We start from the raw sequence: 26,224 nt of genomic DNA, 5'->3' as shown, positions 1-26,224 counted from the left end.
CCCCGCCTCCAGGGGGCGGGGCAACAAAGCGCGGGAAAACCGGCCTCGACTCCACCCCCTACCCCGTGCTGGGGGCGGGGAAAGGAGAACTCTTAAATTGGTAATGGACACGGGGCGAGTTTCCCCCTCCCCCATCTCCGTGCTTAGGAAGCGTTCCACAATGCCGCTTTAAGATCCCTTTGGAAATGGCCCAGGCCACGCCAGCACACTAACGTCACCTCTCCCCTACTTCCGGTCTGCAAGCCCGTCCCAGGCTTCAGGTGCCGGTGCCTTCCACACTCCAAATCCCGCCCCCGCTACAAGCCCTCCTGCAGAGGGAGGAGCAGTGGGTGACGCCATGGCCCAGGAGCTAGCCCGTGCGAGGACCCCATCCATTCAGATTATATGACGATTTAGGCAGTGGGAAAACCGCGAGGAAATGGTCAACCAGATGACGTGATGCTTTCGGTGACGTCCCATTCTGTGACTTCTGCACGGCATGACTGACATTGGGGTTTAGCTTGAGAAAACACCGCAAATGGATCAACACATCCGGGCTCCACTCGGGGCCAACGCGGGTCTCCTCAACCTGCCCAACAAATAGAAGCAGAGAGTTCTCTAAATTTGCATAAGTGAACTGCAGGCTTCAGGGATCGCGGCCAATAGGGAGTGAGGGGGCGGAGACGCACCTGGGATAGTCACCGCCTCCGGTAGGAAAGCAGGGAATCAGACTGGCTTCTTTTTAAACGACAGTGGCGGAGGCCAATCATTTTTGAGATGCACAGATGGGGCAGTGGGCCCCGGCGCAACCAATGGGAAGAAGCATCTCCAGAAGGACTAGGCTTCTTGCCCAATGAGGCTGGGAAGCCTGTGCGGAGCTGTTTCCGAGCGGCAGTACTTAAGACCAACCCAGTATGGAGCTGGGCGGGGCGCAGTACTGAACGATGGGGGTATTGACCAATGGCGAGTGCGAAAGCGGGCAGCCCAGACCTGGAACGCGAAAGGAGCTGAGGGAGGGGGAGGCTGAACGGGAGAGAAGCAGGAAGTAGCGGCGGTCGTGGGGAGGGCGGCGGCGGCGGCAGCGACCGGAGCAGGGAAGAGACCGCCGGGTCTCGGCCCGCACGGGGAGCGGAACAAGTAAGCGTGCCTGGGGTAAATACCCGCCTTTGGCCCCGCCCCCTGGGGGGGCGGGTAAATACCCCCGCCCCTCCCCCACTTGGTCAACTACCCCCCTCGCCGCGCCGCCCCCCGGGATGGCTTCTACCGGGGCCCCGACGTCGCCTCCATTCCTTGGGGCCCGTAGGCGAAACTCCTAGCCTGTTGAAAACACAGCCCCTAGCAGGGTAAACGTGGAGGGGGGGGTCGGGGTCCCCAACTCCTGGCGCCCCCAGCCCGAGAGGCGTCCGAAGCGCGGCCCGGGGACTGGAAGCTGCGGGATGTCGCGACCTAAAATGGTGTCCGTGTCCGGGGGTGGGGGCGGGGGAACTGGGCCAGGCCGGAGCGGAGCCTGCACCCCGACTGGGCACGGGTCAGCGTCCGGGCCCGGACGGGACCCAGGCTCGTGCCCCAGGCCGCGGCGTGCCTTCCGATTCCTCCCCAGTCTCGAGAGAGCCTCGGGAGCCCTCGAGGGGAGGAGGCTGCGCTGCGCAGGGAGGGAGGGGAGGAGGTCGGAGTTGGGACGGACCCCGGCTGGAGAGCTGCGAGTCTGGCAAAAACTGTCCCCTCCCCACTTCTCTCTTTCCACGCCTCCCCTGCTCCGGTGTAGTTTTGGGCCGGGAGGTGCTGCGCGGCAGCTCCCCGAGGGCCTGGCCTGGCCAAGGCCCGTTCTTCCCTTAGCACGCTGGTGAGAGCTAGAAAAGCGCGGCGCGCCTCAGTTTCCCCTCTGGCTTCTCCCATGTACACCCCGCCCCCTTTCCGCAACCCTGGACATGCTCCCCGCGCCGGTCATCGGCAGATGGCAGGGACTTAATTCCGGCCGCTGCCCAGCTTGGCGGCAGCCTAATCGCCCCCGGCCGCCGGCCCCTCGCCCTCCTCTGCGCAGCAGGCCCCGGGCCAGGGAAAGGGACGCGGAGCCCCCACCCGACCCAGGCCAGTTCACCCTCTTCCTGTTCAGCCCCTTCCTTTGGCTTTTGGGGAAGAACAGAGGGAAGGAGCGGGGCTGGAGCCCAAGAGACGGGGCGCAGCAGCCGCAGAAAGGCCTGAGCCGTGGGGCGGGGAAGCCTCTTCGGCCTTGAGCTCCGCTGCTTGATCTACTGTCTGCTCCTGGCTCTCCGATGACCTCTAAGTCACTTGGACGCCAAAGGGGGAGTTGCTTGGGGGAGGCAAGTTTGCAGATGTTTGCTCATAGTCCCCACTGATCTGTGCTCCACCAGCCCACTTTTCTGAGGGCCTGAGCGGAAGGTAGCTTTGGTCTCTCGGGGTCGGGAGGGAGCCGGCCAGGGGAGGGCCCTAGCGATCCAGCTGGGCAGAGGCAAGGGGCGGAGGGCTTTGTTTAAACCCAGATCCTGTAAATTAAGTAGAGGGGGATGAGAGGAGCACTCCCCTTTCGTTCTTCCTGTAGTTGGTACCCTCTCCCTCCACCCCCATCTTGGTCCCAGCAATGCCAGCTGCCACCTGCTGGGACTATCTCCAGTTACAGTCTAAAGGCTGGAAAGAGGTGAGAGAATTGGCCCTGGGAAATGGCTTTCCTTGTGGGCAGGGAATGTGGAGGGAAAGAGACTTCTTCAGTTGCTTCTTCCTAGGTATAGAAACACTTGGAAGAAATGGGTAGGGAACACACCTGGGTTCCCCACAAGCTCTAGGCTGGCCTTCTTGTTGGTTTAGTGCCACATAAGTCTTGTGGGACTTTTTTTTTTTTTGTACTGGGACAGATGGGGGTTGGGTGAGACTTCCTGGGCCACTGTTGCCAAGGGAAAATGAAAAGGATGAGGAGTGTGAGTTGGGGATAAACTGGGGTGAGGAGCTCAGAGCAGAAATGACAGGGGTGAGGGGCCTGGCTTTTCCCCGTTGTGGCAGCTGTGCTGGATAAGCTCATACCCTGGAGTTTTAGCCCTGAGAGAGCAAGATGGGGAAGGAGGGAGGGAGGGAAGGAGGAGGGGTTGGCTAGGGGAGGGCCAGGCACTCTTGGGAAGGTAGGTGAGCGAGCAGCAGGTGTTTGTGACAGGAGAGGCCTAGGCTGGGGCCCTTGTGACCAGACTGCTGTTATGGTTTTCCCGTTTCTTCTTTTCGTCTCTTTCTGTTCCTGTGTCTTATTCTTTCCATCTTGGTCTCTTGGGTAACTTCCCTGAGCCCACTTCTCCCTGTTAACCAAGCTAGATCTCCAGGTGCCAGTAATGACCCCAAGTGGCCCCGACTTGAGCTTACATGACCCCTGGCTCTTGTCTCTGACCCCAGCCCTAGATTTCCAGTGCTTATTCCCTCCCAGCTCCTTTTCGGCCTGGCATATCCTTGTTGTCCTAGCTGTAATAATAAATCATACTCTGGGTTCTGGCTCTCACATTTATGATTCATATCATGCTCAGAACAACCCTATGATATATAGATTACTTGTCCCCTCTTTCAGACAGCAAAAGTAAGGCGGTGGAGTAACTTGCTTATACAGCAGGCCATTGATAAGGCTGGAACTAGAATCAATTCTTATATCTTGTCTTAAGTCACATGCCCCTTTGTACACATGGCCTTTCAGATCTCTGTGGACCCCCAGAAGATCCATGAAGAATATGAATGGATCCCATGCTGCCATGAATGAGCCCTTAAACCTAGAGCATCATGTACATCCTCCTCCTTAATAGTAGTATTGATTAATTGATTCTGTGCTGGGCACAGGAGGGGTTGAAGTGGTTTCAACTAAGGTGCTCACTGAACTCCCTCCGTCTCTACTCCCTTATCTCTTATCTGTATTTATTTTATTTTATTTTATTTATTTTTGGCTGCGTCAGGTCTTAGTCGCGGCATGCGGGATCTTCGTTGAGGCATGTAGTATCTTTCGTTGCGGTGCGTGGGCTGCTCTCTAGTTGTGGCACGCAGGCTTCAGGGCGCGTGGGCTCTGTAGTTGTGGTGCGCGGGTTCCAGAAAACGTGGGCTCTGCAGTTTGCGGCCTGCAGGATCTCTAGTTGAGGCATACAAGCTCAGTATTTGTGGCACGCGGGCTTAGTTGCCCCCAGGGCACGTGGGATCTTAGTTCCCTGACCAGGGATCAAACCCGTGTCCCCTGCGTTGGAAGGTGGATTCTTTACCGCTGGACCACCAGGGAAGTCTCTTTTATCTGTATTTCTGAGAAGTCTCTTTTCCTTTGCTTTCTCTGGATCTTGGTGTCCTCCCTGGAATGTGCATACTACATTCCTTTCAATTTTAGGGTTTGGCAAAACAGGTGCCTCCACCAGCTCTGTAGGATTTGCCCTATGGTGGAGGTGTACCCAAGTCAGAGTGTGCGTGGGTTCTGAGAGCAGATGAATTTGGAGATCTTGAGGGAGGAGGTCCAGTGTTCCTGCTTCCAGAGGTCTCAGTTTCTCCCTCTTTTTCCTGTTTTCCTCAGGTCTGGGACCTGTTGCCATGGGGGACATGAAGACCCCTGATTTTGATGACCTGCTTGCTGCCTTTGACATCCCCGACATTGATGCAAATGAAGCCATCCACTCTGGGCCAGAAGAAAATGAGGGGCCAGGAGGCTCAGGGAAGCCAGAACCCAGTGTAGGAGGTGAATCTGGAGAAGCAACAGCAGTGGCTGCGGGGGATGGCCCTGGGTTGCCCGCCCAGGCCTCTGACCATGGCCTGCCACCGCCAGACGTCTCGGCAGTCAGCGTCATTGTCAAGAACACTGTGTGTCCTGAGCAGTCGGAGTCCCTGGCTGGGAGTTCAGGAGGGGAAGGGGCCCGGGCTGGGGGAGTGACTAAGGAAGGGTCTGTGGGACCTCGTCTAATGCAAAATGGCTTTGGGGGCCCTGAGCCATCCCTTCCAGGAACCCCGCACTCTCCAGCTCCTCCCAGTGGGGGTACCTGGAAAGAAAAAGCCATGGAAGGCAAAGCTCCCCTGGACCTCTTTGCTCATCTTGGGCCTGAGCCAGGGGAGCACCCCGATCCCCTTCCTCCCCCTGCGCCCTCCCCACCTCGGGAAGGGGCCATGACCCCACCTCCTTTCTCCTCTCCCTTTGAGCTGGCCCGGGAGAATGGCCCAGCCCTGCTGCCCCCTGGTTCTCCCCCACTGCTGGGGGCCTTGAAGCAGGAAAGCTGCAGCCCTCTTCATCCCCAGAGCCTACCAGGCTCAGGCTCAGGCTCTAGCCCTGAGGCCACGGGCGTCCCTGCCAGTGTCTCCCCTTCCCGGGTTGCAGGGGTGTCCTTCTTCAAGAAGTCTCCAGGGCACCAGAGCCCTCTTGCCTCCCCTAAAGTGCCCAGCTGTCAGCCCCTAAAGGAAGAAGAGGACGAGGGACCAGTGGACAAGTCTCCCCCAGGAAGTCCCCAGAGTCCCTCTAGTGGAGCCGAGGCTGCAGATGAGGACAGCAATGACTCCCCTGCCTCCTCCAGCTCCTCTAGGCCCCTCAAGGTACGGATTAAGACCATTAAAACATCCTGCGGGAATATCACAAGGACTGTAACCCGGGTCCCCTCAGACCCTGATCCCCCTGCCCCCTTGCCTGAAGGGGGCTTCCTGGCAGAGGCTAGCCTCCTGAAGCTGTCCCCCGCAACCCCGACCCCTGAGGGTCCAAAGGTGGTGAGTGTCCAGCTGGGTGATGGCACGAGGCTAAAGGGCACCGTGCTGCCCGTGGCCACCATCCAGAACGCAAGCACTGCCATGCTGATGGCAGCCAGTGTGGCCCGCAAAGCCGTGGTTCTGCCTGGAGGCACTGCCCCCAGCCCTAAGACGATGGCTAAGAATGTGCTGGGTCTAGTGCCCCAAGCGCTGCCCAAGGCTGAGGGGAGGGCAGGGCTGGGGGCTGGGGGGCAGAAGGTGAACGGTGCCTCGGTGGTGATGGTGCAGCCCTCTAAGCCGGCCACTGGGCCGGGGGCAGGGGGTGGCACCGTGATCTCACGGACCCAGTCCAGCCTGGTGGAGGCCTTCAACAAGATCCTCAACAGCAAGAACTTGCTGCCTGCCTACCGGCCAAACCTGAGTCCACCGGCTGAGGCCGGGCTGGCCCTGCCGCCCACGGGCTACCGCTGCCTCGAGTGTGGGGACGCCTTCTCGTTGGAGAAGAGCCTGGCGCGACACTATGACCGCCGGAGCATGCGCATCGAGGTCACCTGCAACCACTGCGCCCGCCGCCTAGTCTTCTTCAACAAGTGCAGCCTGCTGCTGCACGCCCGTGAGCACAAGGACAAGGGGCTCGTCATGCAGTGCTCGCACCTGGTCATGAGGCCGGTGGCCCTGGACCAGATGGTGGGGCAGCCGGACATCACGCCCCTGCTGGCTGTCCCACCTGCCCTCGGACCTCCAGCCTTGCCTGCCTTGGGCAAGGGTGACGGGGCCGTCACCTCCTCCGCCATTACTGCAGTTGCCGCTGAGGCCCCTGTGCTGCCACTCTCAGCTGAGCCGCCTGCCGCCCCGGCCACCTCTGCTTACACCTGCTTCCGCTGCCTGGAGTGCAAGGAGCAGTGCCGGGACAAGGCCGGCATGGCTACCCACTTCCAGCAGCTCGGGCCCCCCGCCCCTGGCGCCACCAGCAATGTGAGTTACCTTTCCCAGCCCCTCCCTGGGACGGGGACAGCCAGATGCCACGAGGACAGGATCTAGGAAGGTGTGGGGACTTGGTTAGGAGAAGGAGTGGGGGACAGGCCAATCCTCACAGACTCACCTGGTTTCAACCCCCTCGACAGGTGTGCCCAACCTGCCCCATGATGCTCCCCAATCGCTGCAGCTTCAGCGCCCACCAGCGCATGCATAAGAACCGGCCTCCCCACGTCTGCCCGGAGTGTGGGGGCAACTTTCTGCAAGCCAATTTTCAGACCCACCTCCGGGAGGCCTGTCTGCATTTCTCTCGCCGCGTAGGATACAGGTGCCTCCCACCTCTCCTCCCCATAGTCTCTCAACACTTTTCCTCCTGTACTTGGTGGTCTCATGGCTCCTGGGACCAGCCTTTCAGATGGCCTCTCACGGTGGTGAGCCCCGTCTCTCCTGTTGAATCACTCAGCCCCGGTGTGTTAGCAAATGCAGCCAGAGCGCTCTCTGCCTTCCCTTCGTTCCCCACGCAGAGGGAGCAGGCGGGGCCCCCTCCGGAGCATCAGCTCTGCCTCTCTGCCTCCGCAGGCCTCCCTGGGGAACTGGGTACTGCAGCTCCCGCCTTCCTCCACTGGCTCGTGTTCCACCGCTGATGAGCTTCTTAGGGTCCACCCAGTCCCCGAGAAGGAGTGTGGGGCTGGAGGTGGCCGTGGAGATGCCCCCAGCTCACCACGGCGCCTCCTGCTTACTCCCCAAGGTGCCCCAGCTGTGCAGTGGTGTTTGGGGGTGTGAACTCCATCAAGTCCCACATCCAGACGTCACACTGCGAGGTTTTCCACAAGTGCCCCATCTGCCCCATGGCCTTCAAGTCTGCACCCAGCGCCCACGCCCACCTCTACACCCAGCATCCCAGCTTCCACACGCAGCAGGCCAAGTGAGACCTGGGGAGGGAGCGTGAGGAGGGGCGGGTGGGGGGGCTGGGCCTCGATGGGGCAGGATGTCTGCACTGTCTTCTCCACCCGCCCAGGATGATCTACAAGTGCGCCATGTGTGACACAGTCTTCACTCACAAGCCCCTCCTCTCCTCGCACTTCGACCAGCACTTGCTGCCCCAGCGTGTCAGCGTCTTTAAGTGCCCATCTTGTCCTCTGCTTTTTGCCCAAAAAAGGACCATGCTGGAACATCTCAAGGTACAGGAGTCGAGGGACGGAGGCAGGGTGCTCGGCTGTGTTGACCGGGGACCCCTCCGGAAGTGGGAGCAGGGGAGAAGCCGGGACTCTGGCAAAGCCAGGCCCTCCCCCACACCAGCCATCCCCCCTTGTCTCCCTCTCACAGAACACCCATCAGTCTGGGCGCTCGGGGGAGGAGACTCCTGGGAAAGGGGCCGGCGGTGCCCTTCTGACCCCCAAGACTGAGCCTGAGGAGCTGGCTGTGTCTCGGGGAGGAGCAGCTGCCCCTACTGAGGAATCTTCTTCATCCTCAGAAGAGGAAGAACTGCCCAGCTCCCCTGAGCCCCCTCGCCCAACCAAACGGCCCCGGCGAGAACTGGGGAGCAAAGGCGTCAAGGGCGGGGGTGGGGGCCCTGGAGGCTGGACCTGTGGCCTTTGTCACTCCTGGTTCCCTGAGCGTGACGAGTATGTGGGTCACATGAAGAAGGAGCATGGCAAGGTGAGTGGGGTGCCCCCGGGGAGCAGGATGGGCTGGAGGGGCAGCATTGGGATTGACCTGTGTGGCAGTGGGGATGGGGTCCTGCGTGGAGCCTGGCTCTGAGACCCCCCAACCCCTGCTCTCCTAGTCAGTGAAAAAGTTTCCCTGTCGCCTGTGTGAGCGCTCCTTCTGCTCCGCCCCCAGCCTGAGGCGCCACGTCAGGGTCAATCATGAGGGTATCAAGCGAGTTTATCCATGCAGGTAACCCTTACCCCCTCGCCCCCTTTCTCTTTTCTGTCCGGCAAGGTGCCCCCAACCCTGGTTCCCCAAAATACCTTCCCACCTGCCTCTTAGGTCTGAGTGGACTGACGGTTGAGGCCTCCCTCTGCTCAAGCCACGAGCCTTGGTCTTTGGGCTGTGCCGCTGGAGCCCACCCCGCCCGCTCTCCCCTTTAGGTATTGCACAGAGGGAAAACGCACCTTCAGCAGCCGCCTGATCCTGGAGAAACACGTCCAGGTCCGGCACGGCTTGCCGCTCGGGGCCCAGTCCCCTGGCCGGGGGAGCGCCCTGGCTCGGGGCCCTGGTGCCAGAGCCCAGGTAGGCGGAGGCCCACGCTGCTGCGTGAGGGCTGTGGGAGCGGGAGCCTGCGCGCTTATAGCCGAGGCCTCAGGAAGCTGGGCAGGGGTGCCAGGGACGGTGGGGGTGACGGGGAGGCCCAGTTTCTTCACTCTCTTCTCTAGGGGCCGGGACGGAAACGCCGCCAGTCCTCTGACTCTTGCAGTGAGGAGCCTGACAGCACGACACCTCCAGCCAAGTCCCCCAGGGGCGGCCCCGCGGCGGGAGGCCACGGCCCCCTGCGCTACCGGAGCAGCAGCTCAGCGGAGCAGAGCCTCATGGTGGGGTTGAGGGTGGATGGCGGCGCCCAGCAGTGCCTCGACTGCGGCTTGTGCTTCGCCTCCCCTGGCTCCCTGAGCCGGCACCGTTTCATCAGCCACAAGAAGAAACGGGGTGTGGGGAGTGCCAGTGCCCTGGGCCTGGGGGATGGGGAGGAAGAAGCCCCCCCTCCTTCCAGGTCTGACCCAGAGGGGGGAGATTCACCCTTGCCAGCTTCTGGAGGCCCACTGACATGTAAGGTCTGTGGCAAGAGCTGCGACAGCCCTCTCAACCTCAAGACCCATTTCCGCACACATGGCATGGCGTTCATCAGGGCTCGGCAAGGGGGCAGTGGGGACAACTAGGGCCCAGGCCTGGACTCACTAGCCCCCTCCCTCTTCCTTGGGAGCCTGGGTCACTGCTGCTGCCTGGTCCCTGGGCTGGGGAGTTCCATTAGAATTCATGTTTTGTTCAACTCCTCTCCCGCTAGCCCCCAAGGACAAGCTTTTGAGAATGGTAGTTATTTGAGGTCCCTGCCTTGGGTTTGGCCCTTGGGTCCTAGTAGAGTGGGTCCTCCATTCCTTTTTTCTGAGCCCAACACTAATTATTTTCTTGCTGCAGCCCCCCATGTGGGACGGGGGGTGTGGGAGGACGGGAAGGCCCAATGCTGGGGTGGTCAGGGGCACTCTCCTCAACCCCTGTGGGCACAGATGGCAGCCCTGGCCTTGCCCTAGTGCCCCCCCCCTCAGACTCCCTGGCACTCAAGCCCTCCACCCCTGCAGTGCCTTTCACTTATCTTTTTTTTTTTTCCCCCAGAAATCGGGGGGGGGGAGGGGGGTTGGTGGAGATGAGTCCTGTCAAGGGGGTCCCAGGGAGAGGAGGGGACAGGCTCTCAGGAATCCTTTATTCTTGTAGTAATAATAATACTAACAAACTGGGGGAAATGGGAAGGAGAAAACCAGACCATTAAAACTGCTCGTGGTTTAATCCCCATTCAAGCTCCTCTTTTTATGTGACTTAGACAATGTGGACGTGTCTGGGAGGGGGTGAGTGAGTGACAAAGCTGGGAAGGCCCTTCTTCAGGGAAGAGGTGGTATTGACCGAGACAGGCAGGGAAAAAGCAATCTATCTTCCTCCACCTCGTTCTGTGTGGTGCCGTTTGTATCCTGGACACTGAGGCATCTGTTCACTCCCTACCCCTGAAAAAAAATACAACTCAGAAATGACACAGATGGCTAACTAAGGACTTTATTTCAAACAAAAATTAAAAATAAAAAACAGAGCTATTTCCCTGGGTGTGGGGAAGGGATAAGGGCAAGGAATTCCCCATGGCTAGGCCAATACCCTCAGACTGGAGGGGCTGTGATCATTCCCTTCCGCACTCCTGGGATGGGGAACCTCAGCAAGTGCAGGACCCTATGCCAAAGCCCACCTACCAAGGGGAACTCGGGCTAGGGGTCAGTCCCTGGGAGGTGACAGAGTTGGGCAGCAGCATGGCCGAAGGCCAACCACAGGATCAAGTCCTTAGTACCAAGAACCTACTCTTTTCTCCTTCCTGGGACCCAGGACACATTAAGAGGATGGCCTGCGGAAAAAACCTCTCCAACCCTAGTGAGGAGAAGAAAGGCCCCAGTGTCCCTCACATTTATCACTTCTGTTCTCTGGAGGGCAGTGAGCCCTGGAGTCTGTCAGGTGGTAATACTGACACAGCTGGCGGGGTGCAGCAGGGAAGCCCCAGCAAGTCTGGACCCCACGGCTGGTTCTCCCAACCCCCCTGGCAAGCTCTACAGTTACCACATGATCCTCTGTATTTCTTGCCTTCCATTTCCCTTGGTGGATGGCTGGGTGGGTAGGGCTTCCTGATTTAGGGTTTCTCTGACAAGGGCCTTCCCAGGGAGGGTCCCCTGAATCCCCACTGCTCCGGGGCCTGAGAAGGAGGATGTCACATGATGCCGTTGGTGAGGTACTGGAAGCCATCGTAGAGTTTGGTGGTGATAGACCGCATGCTGCCGTCCACCATCTGCTCCACCAGCAGCTGGAGCTGCTCCTCAGTCATGCTCATGTGGAACCTCTCCTTGAGGTTGCGGATGGTACTGGAGCCATGGAAGCAAGGAAGCTGAGAACCTGGGGGCAGCAGCAAGGGAACAGGGTCACGGATGGAAAGGAGGGAGCGGCAGTGGTAACAGCCGCCGTAGCCAGTGCAGAGTCGGGGTATCTAAGGTGCCCCTTCCCTCCCACCTCAGAGAGATCCCTGACAAGTGTGGATGCGGTTCTGCTTGGGCAGAGAAGGGAGAATTGTTAGGAGGCCCTTCTTGAGCCCTTCTTTATCCCACAATCCTAAGCCCCTCTAGGTGAGGGCACGAGGGCAGAGGGCCAACACATCTCCCCCAGTAAGGGCGGAAGGAGCAGCCTTAGGACCCAGAGGGAAGGCTGGGAAGAGTCTAGGGAATGGGCCCTGAACTGGGCACTTATCTGGTTGCAGGCCTCTGCCTACGCTACGTCTGACACTCACAGATGACCTGGGCCACCGTCATCACGGGGCCAGACGGGGATGCTCCTGAGCAACGGCGACAACCTGTGGGGTGGGGGCAGGGATGGGGAGGAGGAGACTGGCAGCTCAGACCGGGTGGACACCACAGCCTTGAGGAAATGGGGACGAGGGCCCAGGGATCCTGGACAAAAGACTGTAGATGGCAAGGCCGTGAGGAAACAGCAGTGAAAGTAGATAAAGATGAGAGAGGAACCCATCTCGGCTCAGAGCAGAAGGGGTGAGTGAGTATCGGGACAGGGAAGGGGTCTGAGGAGAGGGCAATCAGAGGTCAAAGGCCAATGACTGAAAACACCTGAGCTGGTGAAGAGCTGAGCAATGGAAGTTAAACAAGGGGCGGGGAGATGAGAAGGGACCAGGGGGCTGGAGCTGGGACTGTTCTTCCCCTGAGTGCGCCTAGGACGTAGTTTCTGCTACCTCGCCCTCCCACCCCCAGGACTAGCTCTGGCAGGAATCAGGAGGAATGTGCTGAAGGACAAACAGGGCACCGGATCAGAGCTGGAAACCCTCTGGGAGGCCCCACCCCCAGTCTTGAAGTGTAATCAACTTTCTGGAGGTTCCATGCCCCAGGGCCCCAATGTAAGTGGGAATCCCGGGGCACTATGGGTACCGCCCTATCCGAACGCCTGGCTTCTCCCCAGCCCCACCTTGCTGCATGATCTCCACGATCTGCACCACCTTATCCATGTGTTTCCGGGCAGCAATCAGCCCCTGCAGCATCAGCATCTTGTAGTAGTTGAACATGTCGCCATCCAGGCCGCCCATCACCTGGGAGGAGAGGAGAGAGCTGTGTGCGCAAAGGGGCTCAGTGTCAGAACTTCCTCCCTTGGGCAAACGTGCCAAACTCCGTTACTTCCCCAACTCTTATCAGGCAGGAAGCCTCCCAGGACATCCAACCTCACCCTGACTTATTGCCATATCTGTTCTGTTTGTCCCCATTTGGGGGGAGCCCATCAGCTCCCCATCCCACGACAGAAAGAACACAGTGAGGCAACTCTCCTTCCTGACTCACGTCTACAAACTCTGTGGTCAGCTTAAAGGCTGATGTCTCAAAGCCCAGGTTTCGGGGTGAGCTGGACAGGATGAAGCCAAAGTCGATGTGGATGATGTGGCCTTCTGCGTCCAACAGGATATTCCCATTGTGTCTGAGGAGGGGGCAGAGGAGAGGAAGAGGCAGTAGTAAGTCCCACTGAGGTGGGAGCTTCAAGCTGCAACACACTGGCCACATGACACCAGGCGAGGGCCCTGCCACATTTCCTGCTGCCTATAACTCTGGGTCCAACCTCCTAGAACCCAAAGCTAGCAATGAGAAGAAAGGAAATCAGAAAAGTAAACTGCTAACAAAGCCTGTGGGGTCTCATTTGCTATCATTAAGAGCTTAATAAAATAGGTTAAGATTATCCAAATTTCCCAGTAATTGTGATTCTAAGCACCCAAGCCAATCCCAATCTAGCAGAGAACTGGGAAGCTAGGAAAGAAGGCCTCTGCGCTCCAACCAGCTGTTACAGAGGCCAAGCACTTGGCTTAGGGGGAGGCCTCCAGTCACAACTTAATTACCTGTGTTCTGTTTGTAATTCCTATCAGCCCATTGCATATCAGAAGCCCCACCCCACCGGAAGGGAGCAGAGATCCCAGGCTGAGTGGAGTTTAAATGTGAAATAGTGTGGGGCTTCGAGGAGTCAGTTTTAACTATCTGGTAAAACCACTTATGTAAAAAAATTCTCAGGAGGCAATTCCTACAGGCTAGCTGCTGGAAGAACAGTTAAAGGGAGATAAATCCTAGGTCTCTGTGATTCCCACATGAATGGCCAGTCGAAAGAGGAACAATTAACATGCAAAGCATGTGAGGCCTGGCCCATAACAGACCTCCTCAGTGTCAACAGAGGCTTTGTTAGGCTAAGAGTTCACGGTCTGAGGCCACCTTCTCTGGGGTTGGTCTGACTGGCCAAAAGACAGGGGACAGAGGGAGAACCCAGTCCCACCCGAGTCCTCCCCCTCTGGGAAAGCATGACAAATTTAGCAACACACACAATCTTGAAAGCTAGAAAGTTCTAGATGTCCTAGTCCAGCCTCTCATTTTACAGGTGAGAGGTGAGGAAACAGAGGCCCTGAGAGGAAAACTGACTTACTTGGCCAAGGTCCCAGGCCAGTGAGAGGCAGTTTCTCTCTCTCCTTAAGTGCTGGAGTTAGCTCCAGCCGCAAAGCTACGGGGGACTCATTCTGAAGCAGTTAAGGAGACCTTCAACTGCTTCCAGCTTGGGGCCCCCTTCACTGCTGCCACTTCTCTCCAGTGGATGAGTCCGTTCATGACTTGACTACATCTACTCTTTTTTGAGTTATGAAAGGTTTACCAGCTGCCTGTCCCCCTCTCCCCCTTTTAAAGGATGGACTCCCATCTTCCAAATATATTAGTCTCCTAAGGAAAAGCCCAGAGGCCTGACTAGCACCTGCTTCCCTGCCTCCACTTACTCAACACAGGGGTTCAGGCTCCAGACTCTCTGGGCCCTGGGTTCCAAATGCTGACTCTTTAGGGACAGTCTAAAGCTTGCAACCAGATTCCTTATAAATAATGACATTTCCCTCAGTCCTCAAATGCAAAGCCTCTGCTGGCTTTATCTGTAAGGCTGGCAGGGTGGAAGGAGCACAGGTTCTGAAAGTTCCCTGACCCTTACTTATGTCCCTCCTGAGGAAACACCTGTCTGACAGCATTTTCATCTGGTTTCAGTATAAGAATGTCAGGCCAAACAGGCCCGTGAAAAGATGCTCAACATTGCTAATTATTAGAGAAATGCAAATCAAAACCAAAATAAGGTAACACCTCATACCAGTCAGAATGGCCATCATTAAAAAGTCTACAAATAATAAATGCTGGAGAGGGTGTGGAGAAAAGGGAATGTAAATTGGTGGAGCCACTATGGAAAACAGTATGGAGGTTCCTTAAAAAACTAAAATTAGGACTTCCCTGGTGGCACAGTGGTTAAGAATCCGCCTGCCAAAGCAGGGGACACGGGTTCAATCCCTGGTCCAGGAAGATCCCACATGCCCTGGAGCAACTAAGCCCGTGCGCCACAACTACTGACCCTGCATGCCACAACTACTGAGCCTGTATGCCACAATTACTGAAGTCCGCACACCCTAGAGCCCGTGTTCCACATCAAAGAGAAGCCACCACAATGAGAAGCACGTGCACTGCAGCAAAGAGTAGCCCCCGCTCACCACAACTAGAGAAAGCCCGTGTGCAGCAAAGAAGACCCAACACAGCCAAAAATAAGTAAATAAAAAATAAAATAAAATAAAATAAAACTATAAAAAAAAAAAAAAACCCTAAAATTAGAGTTATCATATGATCCAGCAATCCCCCTCCTGGGCTGTATCCAGAAAAGACAAAAACTCTAATTCTGCCTGCCAATGCTGGGGACACGGGTTCGTGCCCTGGTCTGGGAAGATCCCACATGCCGCGGAGCAACTGGGCCCGTGAGCCGCAATTACTGAGCCTGCGCGTCTGGAGCCTGTGCTCCGCAACAAGAGAGGCCGCGATAGTGAGAGGCCCGCGCACCGCGATTAAGAGTGGCCCCCACTTGCCACAACTAGAGAAAGCCCTCGCACAGAAACGAAGACCCAACACAGCCATAAATAAATAAAAATAAAAATAAAAATTATAAAAAAAAAAAAAAGAAAAGATACATGCACTGGACTTCCCTGGTGGTGCAGTGGTTAAGAATCTGCCTGCCAATGCAGGGGACATGGGTTCAAGCCCTGGTCCGGGAAGATCCCGCATGCCGCGGAGCAACTAAGCCCATGCGCCACAACTACTGAGCCTGAGCTCTAGAGCTGGTGAGCCACAACTACTGAAGCTCACATGCCTAGACGCCGTGCTCCACAATAAGAGAAGCCACTGCAATGAGAAGCCCACGCACCGCAACGAAGAGTAGCCCCCGCTCGCAGCAACTAGAGAAAGCCCACGCTCAGCAACGAAGGCCCAATGCAGCCGAAAATAAATAAATTAATTAATTAAAAGGAAAAAAAAAAAGACACATGCACCTCAATGTTCACTGCAGCATTATTTACAATAGCCAAGGCAAGGAAGCAACCTAAATGTCCATCAACAGATCAATGGATAAATAAGATGTGGTGTGTATGTGTGTATGTATACACACACACACACACACACACACACACACACACACAATGGAATATTACTCAGCCACAAAAAAGAACGAAATAATGCCATTTGCAGCAACAGGGATGGACCTAGAGATCATCATACTAAATGAAGTAAGTCAGACAGAAAGACAAATATTATGTGGTATCACTTCTATGTGGAATCTAAAAAACTAATACAAATGAACTTATCACAAAACAGAAACAGACTCACAGACACAGAAAACAAATTTATGATTACCAAAGGGGAAGGGGGCGATAAATTAGGAGTATGGGATTAACAGATACACACTACCATACAAAAAATAAACAGGGGCTTCCCTGGTGGTGCAGTGGTTAAGAATCCGCCTGCCAATGCAGGGGATACATGTTCGAGCCCTGGTCTGGGAAGATCCCACATGCCGTGGAAGCAACTAAGCCTGTTTGCCCCAACTACTGAGCCTGCGCTCTAGAGCCTGCGTGCCACAACTACTGAGCCCGCGTGCCACAACTACTGAAGCCCACGCACCTAGAGCCTGTGCTCCGCAACAAGAGAAACCACCGCAATGAGAAGCCCACACACCACAGTGAAGAGTAGCCCCTGCTCGCTGCAACTAAAAGAAAGCCCGCGCGCAGCAGTGAGGACCCAATGCAGCCAAATAATAAAATAAATAAATTAATTAAAAAAAAAATAAATAAAATAAACAGCAAGGATTTACTGTATAGCACCGGGAAGTGTAGTCAATATCTTTTATAAACCTATAATGGAAAAGAATCTGAAAAAGAATATATGTGTATGTGTGTGTGTGTGTGTGTGTGTGTATACCTGAATCACTTTGCTATACACCTGAAACTAACACAATATTGCAAATCAACTATACTTCAATTAAAAAAAAAAAAAGAATGTTAGGCCATCACAGGCACTTAATAGATGCTAGATTTCTGATAAGCGGCTCTGTTTAGCTGATCTTAATGTGCTGCCATATCACTGGAAGCACAGGCCACTGAATTAGTGCCTTCCCAGGACAGCTGCCCTATGCCCTCGGAGAGGCACAACTCACAGGAGCATTCTAGGTATTGACCCTGAGTCACTGTCTGGAGACAGTCTTAAAAAGCAGAGCCTCAAGGGTGTAATTATCTTTGTACGGTATGTTGTTCATCTATATGCGAAGTTGAGCTTCATAAAGGTCACATGATATCGAGAGAAATGACAGCTCTGGGCAAAACAACAGATACTTAAGAGTTTGGAAATCATATGTTGGAACAAGGAGGAGCGTTTAGGGCTGGGTGTTTCAACTCTGTGTCCACCACGTCTCTCACATCCATCTGCTCCTTTCTGCCGTCAGTCACCACCACTGCCCTCAGGCCAGGCCTCATTACCTCTAGCTTCACTGCAAAGGCCCACTTACATCCAACCTCACCCACAGTGCCAAAGGGCACATTCACTCAACACAGACTGGATCATGGCATTCCCTCTGCCTGCAGAATAAAACTCCTCGGCCTCATAAGAAGGCCCCACTAATCTGGCCTCAACTTATCTGACGTCACTGCTACTACTGTGCCATGCAGTGTGGCCCAAGCTTTAATCACCTCGAGAGGTTTCCTCTGCCTGGGACATCCTTCCCCCACAGCTTTCTCTGTCCTCATTCCCATTCGTCCTTCAAGACCCTGCTTGCTCAAACCCTTGCTCCTCGCATAAATCCTTCACTTCTTTGGCCCTTACCCTGGTACTTGTCAGTCTGCCTCCTAGCCTTAATGGCACATGAACGTGTCTGTCTCTGCTTAAAATATGTTGTTTGTTTCATCTTTACATTTTGGCAATGGAAGGTCGTGATGAATAAATGAAGGGACAGAGGGAACCCTGAAGAAAAGGTTAGGACGAGGGACAGGAATTCACCTACCTGTCCTTGACTTGCAGCAGGTAGCAGACCAAGCAGTAGCCAGCACAACTCTGCACAAAGTTGCGCTGGGCACTGAGGAATGCCTCAGTAGTGTAACTGCCATGCTCCTGCAGGAAGTAATCGAGCAAGGAGAGCTGTGACTGTTTCTTCACCTGGTGGATAGACACAGCATTGACCACTGGTTCAATCATGCCACTGTCGGCCGAAATCACAAGAATCTTGTATGGCTTGATCCACAGGGGTACTCGCTCCTGTTCCCAAATGGACTGTGAGGAAACACAGAGGCATTGTGACTCTCTAAATGGGGGGAGGAGGCTAAGTTCCCCTCTGTCCCCAACCTTGGACAGTTCCCATCTTTAGTGGCTTTGAATTCTAGGCCACCAAGTGAGTAAAACCCCCGATCCCACTGAGAACCAGGAAGTTTTGAACGGAGTCCAGGGTCTGACAAGACACAGGTGGCATGTGGGAAAAGGTATCTCATAGAGATGTCCAAAAACGGGAGGGAGAAGAGGAAACCTCGCTGTCACCTCCCAAGCTGGGTGAGTGGGAGCTATTAACCCAAGTTGAAAGAACAGGGAAAAAGACCAAAAAGGATTTAGGGTCAGAGAAAGTTTCTCCAGAAAATGAAAATATTTATATAAAGAACTGATTAAACAGGTGAAGTTGCTTGTAGGCAACTAACCTGGGGGTCAGGGATTGACATCTCAGCCCACTGCAACCCACTTGCTGCAAATCAGTTGGGAGTTCCGATCAGTGATCAGAACAGGTGCCAGTCACAAAAGGGCCACAAGAGGTCGCTGTGGAGCTGCTCCCGGGGCTGTACTTCCTGGTAGGAGCACCAGCTTAGTTTAACGTAAATCCAACTTAGACCTGGGCAGGAAGATGGTCCCCAGCAGAGCTCCCTGCAGAAGGACCTGAGTGATCACCTCAGGTGGCCTGCAGATGGGCTGAGTTTCCCTTCTTTCTCCCTCCCTTCTCTTACCTGCAGTTGCTTCAACACCTGGAAGGCCAGCAGCTCCTGCCGAAGGTCATCCCCACACTTGACAATGACTGACAGGAGCCGCCAATTGGGGAGATGGCCATAGGGGGAGCCCTCTCTAATGCGCCTGTGAAGAGAAGCAAAAAGATGTCAAAGGGTGATGCCAGGTTGAGGACAGAGACACGGCTTCTATCAAAAATCCAAATCAAACTCCTCACAAGGTAAGGACTCAGACCGCCTGGGGGCCTGATGGATTTTGCGGTGGGTGGTGGGCGGAGACAATATGGATGGTGGACCCCACCCAACTCACCGCACTTTCTCCTGCCAGGGCTCTTTGAGAGCAACTGCAGAAGGGTCTTCTGGGTCTCGTTTGAAGGCTGTGGGGGTGTGAGCCAGCTGCTCCGAAAGGCGCCGTCTAGCAGGAAGAAACTATATCATTTGCTTGGAGGAGTTACCCCAGATCCTCATGTCCCTGTCTATGCCAGCATTTCCTGCACTGTTTTCTTGATTCTGGGCACACAGAGATAGAAACCTGGGCTGAGAGAGACTCATGGAAGGAAACACACCACTGATATCTTTTTGCTAACCTGGTGGTTTGTAATCATGTTCAATGCAGATTACCAGGCCCTGCCCATTCTCCTACCAAGATTCTGCATTCAGAACAGGTGTGGCTCCCGCATCTGCATTTCCAACAAGATCTCCTCCCTCTCCCTGGATTCTGACATGTGTGTCCTCAGACCCACTCTGGGAAAGGCTGTTGTAATTCTTTCCTCTGGTGCTTTCATTCCTTTGGAGTCCTTTTAAAATTTAACTTCTTTCTGTAGTAGCCCAGTAATTTCTCAACCCACACCTTCAACGTCTCAAGTTTGGTGGCCTCAGGACAAGGACAGAGTAAGGAGAGAGAAGAGAGAAAGATACAGGCTGACAGACAGGAAGGGGACAAAGAGATAGGCAGTGCCTAAGAGAGGGATGAAAAATGACGGGCAACATGGTCTGGCCATACCGGATGTCACCTGCTGCAATGAACACAGGCTCCTTGCTCTCTTGGCTGGTGATGCTGTCCACGGAGAACTGGGAGATGTTGTCACAGCTGTTGGTGTGCACTTCAGGGAGCTGGGGAGAGCAGGGGACTGCAGGTCAGAAGCGCTGAGCACAGGGGTTGCCTCTTTCACCTCCTCCTCAGATCACCCTGTGTGCTGCCATCTCCACGACACGATCAGTCCTCCCTTCCAAACCCTGCTCCAAAAAGCCTCCCCTGGTTACGCACCATCCTGACCACTTGGACCCCAAACTGCCTAGGCACCCCCCGCTACCCCGCACACAGATCCTCTAGCAGTGTTTTTCAATGTGTCAACTACCTGCATCAGAATTACCTGGAATGCTGCTAAAACGCAGATCCCAAACCCCACCATCAATCTGAATTAGAATTACTGGGAATGGGATCTGGAAGTCTGAATTTCTAGCAAGTTCTCCAGAAGACTTCTAATGCACTCAGGTTTGCAAACCACTGCCATGACCATCACAGAAAGCTGAATTTTCAGCCTTATATTGAGAGCTCCCCAAGGCCAGGGATGCATTCTCCCTTAGGGTCCAGAACAGAACCTCTCCAGGCTAGGTTCCTCTGAGCATTTCTTCAACCTAAGTCATTCAGTCTTATCTCCCCATCTCTCTCTAACTATAAAATACTCTACCAGACCCCAAGGTCCATATCAAGTCCCTTCTTTACTCTTTCCTTTGTACAAGTGCATTTCTCCTTAACCCCATTGATCACTTACTGCACATTGCCTTGTTGTGTATCTTATACATAGATTTTTTTCTTAAATGTCTGCATCCAGTCTCTCCATTTCGACTGTAAGCTCAAGTACAGAGAGTCTGCCTTTTCACAAAGTGAAATCTGGTTGTGCTACAGCTCTAATAAAATCCTGCTCTGGATCCCTATAACCCCAGAACAAAATCCAGGTTTCTTTCCACAGTTTACAGGATCCTTCTTACAATCTGGCCCATGACGGCCTCTCCAGCCTCATTCTTCACCACCTCGTCATCTCACAACCACACATCACAGCCACACAAAATTTCTTTCTATTCTTAAAAGGGGCCAAGCTCTCTCATGTCTTCCAGTCTTTGCACTTGCTGTCTCCTCTGCCTGGAATACTCTGTACAGCTAATTCCTACCTACCTTCAGGCCTCAGCTGAGATATTATTTCCTCCAGGAAATCTTTTGGGGCATGTCCAACCCCAAGTCTGGAATAAGTGCTACCTCCACCCTCAGGTGCTCCCATGACACCCCATCCTCTCCAGCACAACCTGGATCACACCACACTACATCTACCTGCTGACTGGCCTCGTTCTCTCTCCTATTAGCTCATAAGCCCCTTGCAGGCAGGGGCCAAGCCTTGTTTACTAGCACACAGCACTCAGGGCTGGCACAAAGAAGGCCCTCCATAAACATTCCTTGAATGAATGAATGTATGACTGATTCTTCTCTGCGTTCCTAAGACAACTTTATATCGCAGGTGTTCAATATATATTTTGATTAAATTTTTCACACTCCCCTGGGCTTAGAAGTTCCTTCTTACAGTAGGCCTAAATTCTTCTTGCAGGAAAACGAGCTCCACCTGAATCTGTTCCAGACTAGAGCTGTTCAGAGCTGTCCCCTCTCACACCTGTCACTACCTACGGCACTCATTTGGGTACTTGCTTCAGCCTGTCTCAGGGTGTGCTGTGTTGTCTCAAATACATTGAAAGTTCCAGAATAGGTGCTGTGCCCTTGGAGCTCCCTCACCTCCACCTGCAGCTCGCCTATGTCATCCACCGACCAGGCCTCATCATCGTTGTCATAGTTGGGCACAGTGCTGAAGCTGCCTGCCCGCTGCTCGTGGGTGATGCCGCATTCGGGCAGGTTCTCTACTGACCGGGTGCTACGAATTCGGTTCTCCGGGATCCGGGCGGGGACGTTGGTGGTGTCGAAGTTTTCACATTCGAGGACTTCCACATAGATCAGGTAGGGAGCCTGGGGGTAAGTGAGAACAGTATTTGCAACTTACCTCCACCACTGTTCCCCCCAAACCTCAACTCTGCTAACACGGTTCTTCCTGCTGCCCACTCCTGCTCCAACCTGAATCCATCAGTCCCCTGGCACCAGGAATGCCATATTTAGGGCAGGAACTTATCCTATGGGTGCTGCTACTTTGTGAGCTCCAATTCTTAGCGTCTTTCAGTTCTCTCCTTAATCAAAAACATACCTGAGGTGTTACCCTCTTCAGCCATGGCTGAAATACTGTAAAATACTAGTTTTTTCCCCGGAAATAGTGCTTCTTAAATGTTGGTTTGCATGAGAACCACCTGGGGTGCATGTTGAAAACTGACTTACTTGGGGCCCAACCCAAATCTAGTAACTCAGCCTGGGGCTAGAGACCAGGAATCTGCATTTTTAAAAAGGTGTCCACCTTCCCCAGGTGGTTCTACTACAAGAGGTGTCCCCCAAACTGAACAGGACACAGTCTTGTAAAGCAGTGGTCCACACACTATTCTGCTTATGTACTTCCTAAAAGTATTCTGAAAAATCATGTATCCCCTCAGTTTTAAGTTGACAGCTAAAATTTTTCATGAGAAGTTACTTGCCAAAGTATATACTTTCTGGTGTCATGTAAATATTGATATTTTAAAAATAAAACTGTTACATCACTGTCCTAAAAAAAAAAAAAGAATTTGGCTGAGAGAGTACGCAGGTCTTTAAAATGTTTCAGCTGAGCTTCAAAATGTATAGATGATGCACCGGGGCAAAACCATTCCAAACCATCAATTACCACCCATTCAGAGAGGCCTGAATGCCTCTGTGGGCTTGTCCTAAAAACAGACAAAAAGACTGGGAAAAAGTTGGGCACCGTTCCAAGCAGGATTCTAATCTTCAATACGTCTTCTGGGAAAAAAATCTGAACCATTAGTGCTCATTTCAACCAGCAGACTAATTTAGCTAATTCTCCCCTTCTCCCTGCCCACTGTGATCAGAAAAGGTCTTAGAAACAAAGATTTCTCTACTCTCATTGTTGCTGTACCTGGAAAGCCTAAGAGTTACAGAAGGGCTGGAGAAGAGCTACCAAAAGGACTGTAAGGAGGGGAGGAGAGCGGCTCTCTCCTGAGACATGGCAAGAGGCAAGCTGAAAAGATCAGGCCTCTTTGATCCAGAAAAACAAAGCCCAAGAATGGGGACAGGAGGGCCCTGGGAATCACAACAGTACTCAGGTGAAGTCAAGGCTGACACGTGCACGTGAGCTATGGAGGGAGTCTAGGATGCTGGTGGGGCACCCCTGGGCACATACACACACCCCGGACAACGACAGGAGTAGAGTCAGATGAGGGGAATGGTTTGGGCCAGAGCCCACCTACCTTGTCCTTAGAGTTGAGGACAACAGCCTGGGTGTGGGGCACGCGGACCACGTGGTGGTCAAAGCCAGCAGTGGGCAGCCAGACTCGGGCAGGGAGCTTATGGTTGAGCAGGGAGAGCTCTGAGATCAGCCGCTGTGTTTTCTGTTCCTTGGTGGGGAGCGTGGCCAGCCGCTTGCCAATCGCCATCAGGGACTTGATGAATTCTCGCTCGGGAGCCAGTCTGACGGGCTACAGGGGGTTGGGGTGAAGTAAAAGATAGTGAAGAAACCATAGAAAAAAGTGGCCCAGTCACTCCTGGCCATGCAGGGCAGGAGTCTCAGTGTCTCTAGAACACCAGGGAAGGAGCTACCTTTAGGCCCTCGTAGGAGATCCCACCCACCCCTGTCAACTTGAATTGGGAACAGGTGGAAAAGCCAGCACAGTCCTCCACAGGCTACTTCTTGAGGGTAAGGGGGGATGTGTGAATCCAGGTCACCAGGTGCACCCCTCTTCTCTTGGACTTGAGGTTCTGAGAAACTGTCCCAAGGCTTCAAGATGGGTGGGGGGATGACATCCAGAGAGGTCAGCCAGGGACGCAGAGAGAAATGCTGCTTACACCTGAAGTGCTTCACCCATCTCAAGAATGAGGCTGTCCCTCTCCCCACCTGGATGCTTGGGCTGGGTCTCCACCAGGGCCCACAAGGCTAAGGAGGGGAATGGCGAGTCAGGATCTCCCCTTTCAAAGGAGGACTCAATCCATAAGTGACTTCTGTTGCTTTCCACGGCATCCCCGTCCACCCCACAATCTCTCACAGTGGGTCAATGCACATGCAGGGGATGAGGGAAGGATGGGCTCACTTTGCCCTAATGAGGGAACAGTCAGTGGGGAAAGAAAAAGCAGATGGAGGGAGGTAGGGGTGGGCAGGTGGGTGGAGAAAACAACAGCTCCTTTCAGCCCCTGATGAGGGCCCTCAAGACCTGTCTTTTTCAGTGAATCCTCCTCAGATCCTCTTCCCCTACCTCTCAGGGACTAGGCTCCCCATATTAGCTCCCTCCTGTGAGGCTGGCTGCCCACGTTGGGCGCTTCTTTCTCAGGAAGGGCAAAGTCAGTCTAGGGAGTAAGGCGGGGGTGGGGAAAAAGATGCACTCAGCTAGACAGGAAGAAGGGCTCTTTTCCCAGCCTAAGTCCTTCTACCGTAAGGGGCATTTTATCAGGATAGCCACACCGTTCCATCTCTCCTCACCTAGATACGAACAGTATCTCTTCCTCTTATAGAAACAGTAGTATTTCACTCACCAGGCTTCTCTCCCTCTCTGTGTCTTGCTTAGTTTCCTGAGTGAGAATTTCTACCCTCACTCCCTCACACTGCAAAAAAGAACTTCTTTTGAGAACTGGGCAGTGCCATGCCCACCTCTGCATGTGCACAGAGCCAGGGTTCAAAGGAGCGGCTCATCTCTCAGCCTCTACCCCACAGCAGGCTGGCTCAGGTCCCCATACAATAATGAAAAACAGGGTGTCTGAATCAGTCAGGAATGCTTTGGGAGGCAGGGTTGAACAGAGATAAAGACAGGAAGACAATAGAACTAGACCTCTGTGGTCCCTGGAAATATCCCAGGGGCTTAATAGAGAAAGAGAAAGAAAGGAAAAGGAAATTTGGAGACTCACGCCTTCGTTCATCCTTATCTCCTAATCCATCCACTCAGGTGGCAAATGGTCACGGTCCCAAGGACCCTCCACCCCAAACAATTCATAGTTATCTCAGATTAGAAACAAAAGAATTCCTTCCCATCCTCACTTCAGCATTTGGGTCGGGGCCCCTAAGTTACGTCAGCATGTTGGAAACATGACCCCAGGCCTCGAGAGAGAGGCACTGCCACATGGGAGGAGATAGGAATCATGACTGAACGGGGATCAGCACAGAACAAACTGATTGGGTAGACAAATCAAAAATAAAGTGTAAAAAAATCATCCAAACTCCCAGAGGGTCCAGCATTTCCTCTCACGTCTCTGCCCAGCAACAAGGTCCGAGACCCTGTGGGACCAGAGGGTCAGGGGTTAGTTCAGAGGGAACAAGAAAGGAGAATGAGGATTAAGGAACATCGTGGGCAGTGAGCTGGGAAAGGGAAGAACTCAGACCTGGAAGAAATGTGGTTGAAGTTAAAAAGAAAACTGGCTGTGGGGAGGCAAAACTTTCCTTCAGGCCAAATCCTGTTTGCTTTTCGAGTCAGCTCACCCAGCACAGGGCCTAGCATTTGGAAGACACTGAATAAGTATTTGATGGTCTGATGGCAGAAGCCATGGGGAAAGGGTTCTGGGTGGGAGAAACAGGATCCTCAGGGTTTCCTGCCAAGCAGTTTTTGGCTCCAATCCAGGGATAAATTCTACCTCCCTCCCAGATGTTTGCTCTAGAGACCCAGGAGCTGGGGGCTGAGTTGCACTGCATCCCGGCTGTCTCTGGGAGAAGGATCAGCTGAGCCCCACTCAGCCTGGGCTCAGAGCACTGACAATAAACAGCAGGGGCTCCTCCAGGTCTGGGAGGCCTGGGAGGGAGGAGCTGATGTCCCAGGAAGAAAAGGCACCTTTTAACTCCAGCCTTGGCCTGGGGACTCAGAAGACCTGGGGACGGAGAGGAAATGCGGCCATGGGGGGAGCCTGCCACCCAGTCCCAGCCTGGCCCCACTTACGGAACTGAATGAAATATCAATACTCTCGGTGCTGGAGGAGAGCTCCTGGGAAAGGGCCGGAGGGCAAGGGGAGAAGGAGGGGGCGGGAAGGGAAGGGAGAGAGACAAAGGCAAAGAATTTAGCTCCAACTTGGATCATAACTGCTTCTCTTGTGTAGCTCTACCTTTCTGCTTTAATGAAAGAAAGTCAACCCACAAATGCCACTTGTCCAGAATCTTGACACTTGTGGAAGATGCTGGAAGGCTAGTGCAAACCCTGAGGTCAGAAGGGTTGAAGAGACACTGTCCTCTGCTTTTCACTTTCTTCCCTTCTATTCTTGCCTGCACAAGTCTTCCTTCTGGGACAAATCCTAAAGCTGGATCCCTCGGGGAGGTAACCACGCTGCCAAGCTTCCCTGCTTTCTCTTCATCCACTCACATGCTCTCAACCAACCCCTTCTCCATGGAGACCACCATT

The 26,224-nt window shown here is 54.1% G+C and overlaps 2 protein-coding genes across 11 annotated transcripts in view; one reads left to right on the top strand and one right to left on the bottom strand.

Annotated features, from left to right (window-relative positions):
* Positions 1-760: 760 nt before the first annotated feature.
* ZNF687 (zinc finger protein 687) lies at positions 761-10,143 on the top strand. 4 transcript variants are annotated; one of them, XM_082474238.1, is made up of 9 exons: positions 761-1,131; positions 4,514-6,639; positions 6,789-6,967; positions 7,388-7,564; positions 7,658-7,820; positions 7,966-8,298; positions 8,426-8,538; positions 8,733-8,874; positions 9,018-10,143. In XM_082474238.1, the coding sequence occupies exons 2-9, from the start codon at positions 4,531-4,533 to the stop codon at positions 9,513-9,515; spliced, it is 3,714 nt and encodes a 1,237-aa protein (XP_082330364.1). In that variant the 5' UTR covers positions 761-1,131; positions 4,514-4,530; the 3' UTR covers positions 9,516-10,143. The 4 variants fall into 4 exon arrangements, with proteins under 4 accessions (XP_082330364.1, XP_082330363.1, XP_082330365.1 ...); XM_082474237.1 differs by having other exon boundaries at positions 764-1,116; XM_082474239.1 differs by lacking the exon at positions 761-1,131 and adding an exon at positions 1,199-1,322.
* Positions 10,144-10,380: 237 nt separating this feature from the next.
* The window catches only part of PI4KB (phosphatidylinositol 4-kinase beta), a 29,307-nt gene continuing 13,463 nt past the window's right edge, over positions 10,381-26,224 (bottom strand). For 4 of the 7 annotated variants that reach the window (XM_082474338.1, XM_082474337.1, XM_082474335.1 and 1 more), the window contains 10 exons: positions 25,769-25,813; positions 23,105-23,332; positions 21,501-21,728; positions 19,722-19,831; positions 19,029-19,133; positions 18,722-18,845; positions 17,740-18,005; positions 12,711-12,843; positions 12,346-12,466; positions 10,381-11,274 (listed from right to left, as the gene is read on the bottom strand). In XM_082474338.1, the coding sequence (XP_082330464.1) occupies positions 11,093-11,274; positions 12,346-12,466; positions 12,711-12,843; positions 17,740-18,005; positions 18,722-18,845; positions 19,029-19,133; positions 19,722-19,831; positions 21,501-21,728; positions 23,105-23,332; positions 25,769-25,813 (1,542 nt within the window). In that variant the 3' untranslated portion in view covers positions 10,381-11,092. Of the gene's footprint in view, positions 11,275-12,345; positions 12,486-12,710; positions 12,844-17,739; positions 18,006-18,721; positions 18,846-19,028; positions 19,134-19,721; positions 19,832-21,500; positions 21,729-23,104; positions 23,333-25,768; positions 25,814-26,224 lie in introns of all 7 variants that reach the window. The other 3 variants (XM_082474339.1, XM_082474341.1, XM_082474340.1) reach the window with 2 other exon arrangements.

The sequence above is a fragment of the Balaenoptera physalus genome (genome assembly GCF_965194825.1).
Source record: "Balaenoptera physalus genome assembly, chromosome: 1".
NCBI lineage: Eukaryota > Metazoa > Chordata > Mammalia > Artiodactyla > Balaenopteridae > Balaenoptera > Balaenoptera physalus.
Note: the sequence above shows the minus strand (reverse complement) of the source record. Positions and strands in the feature narration are given on the sequence as shown.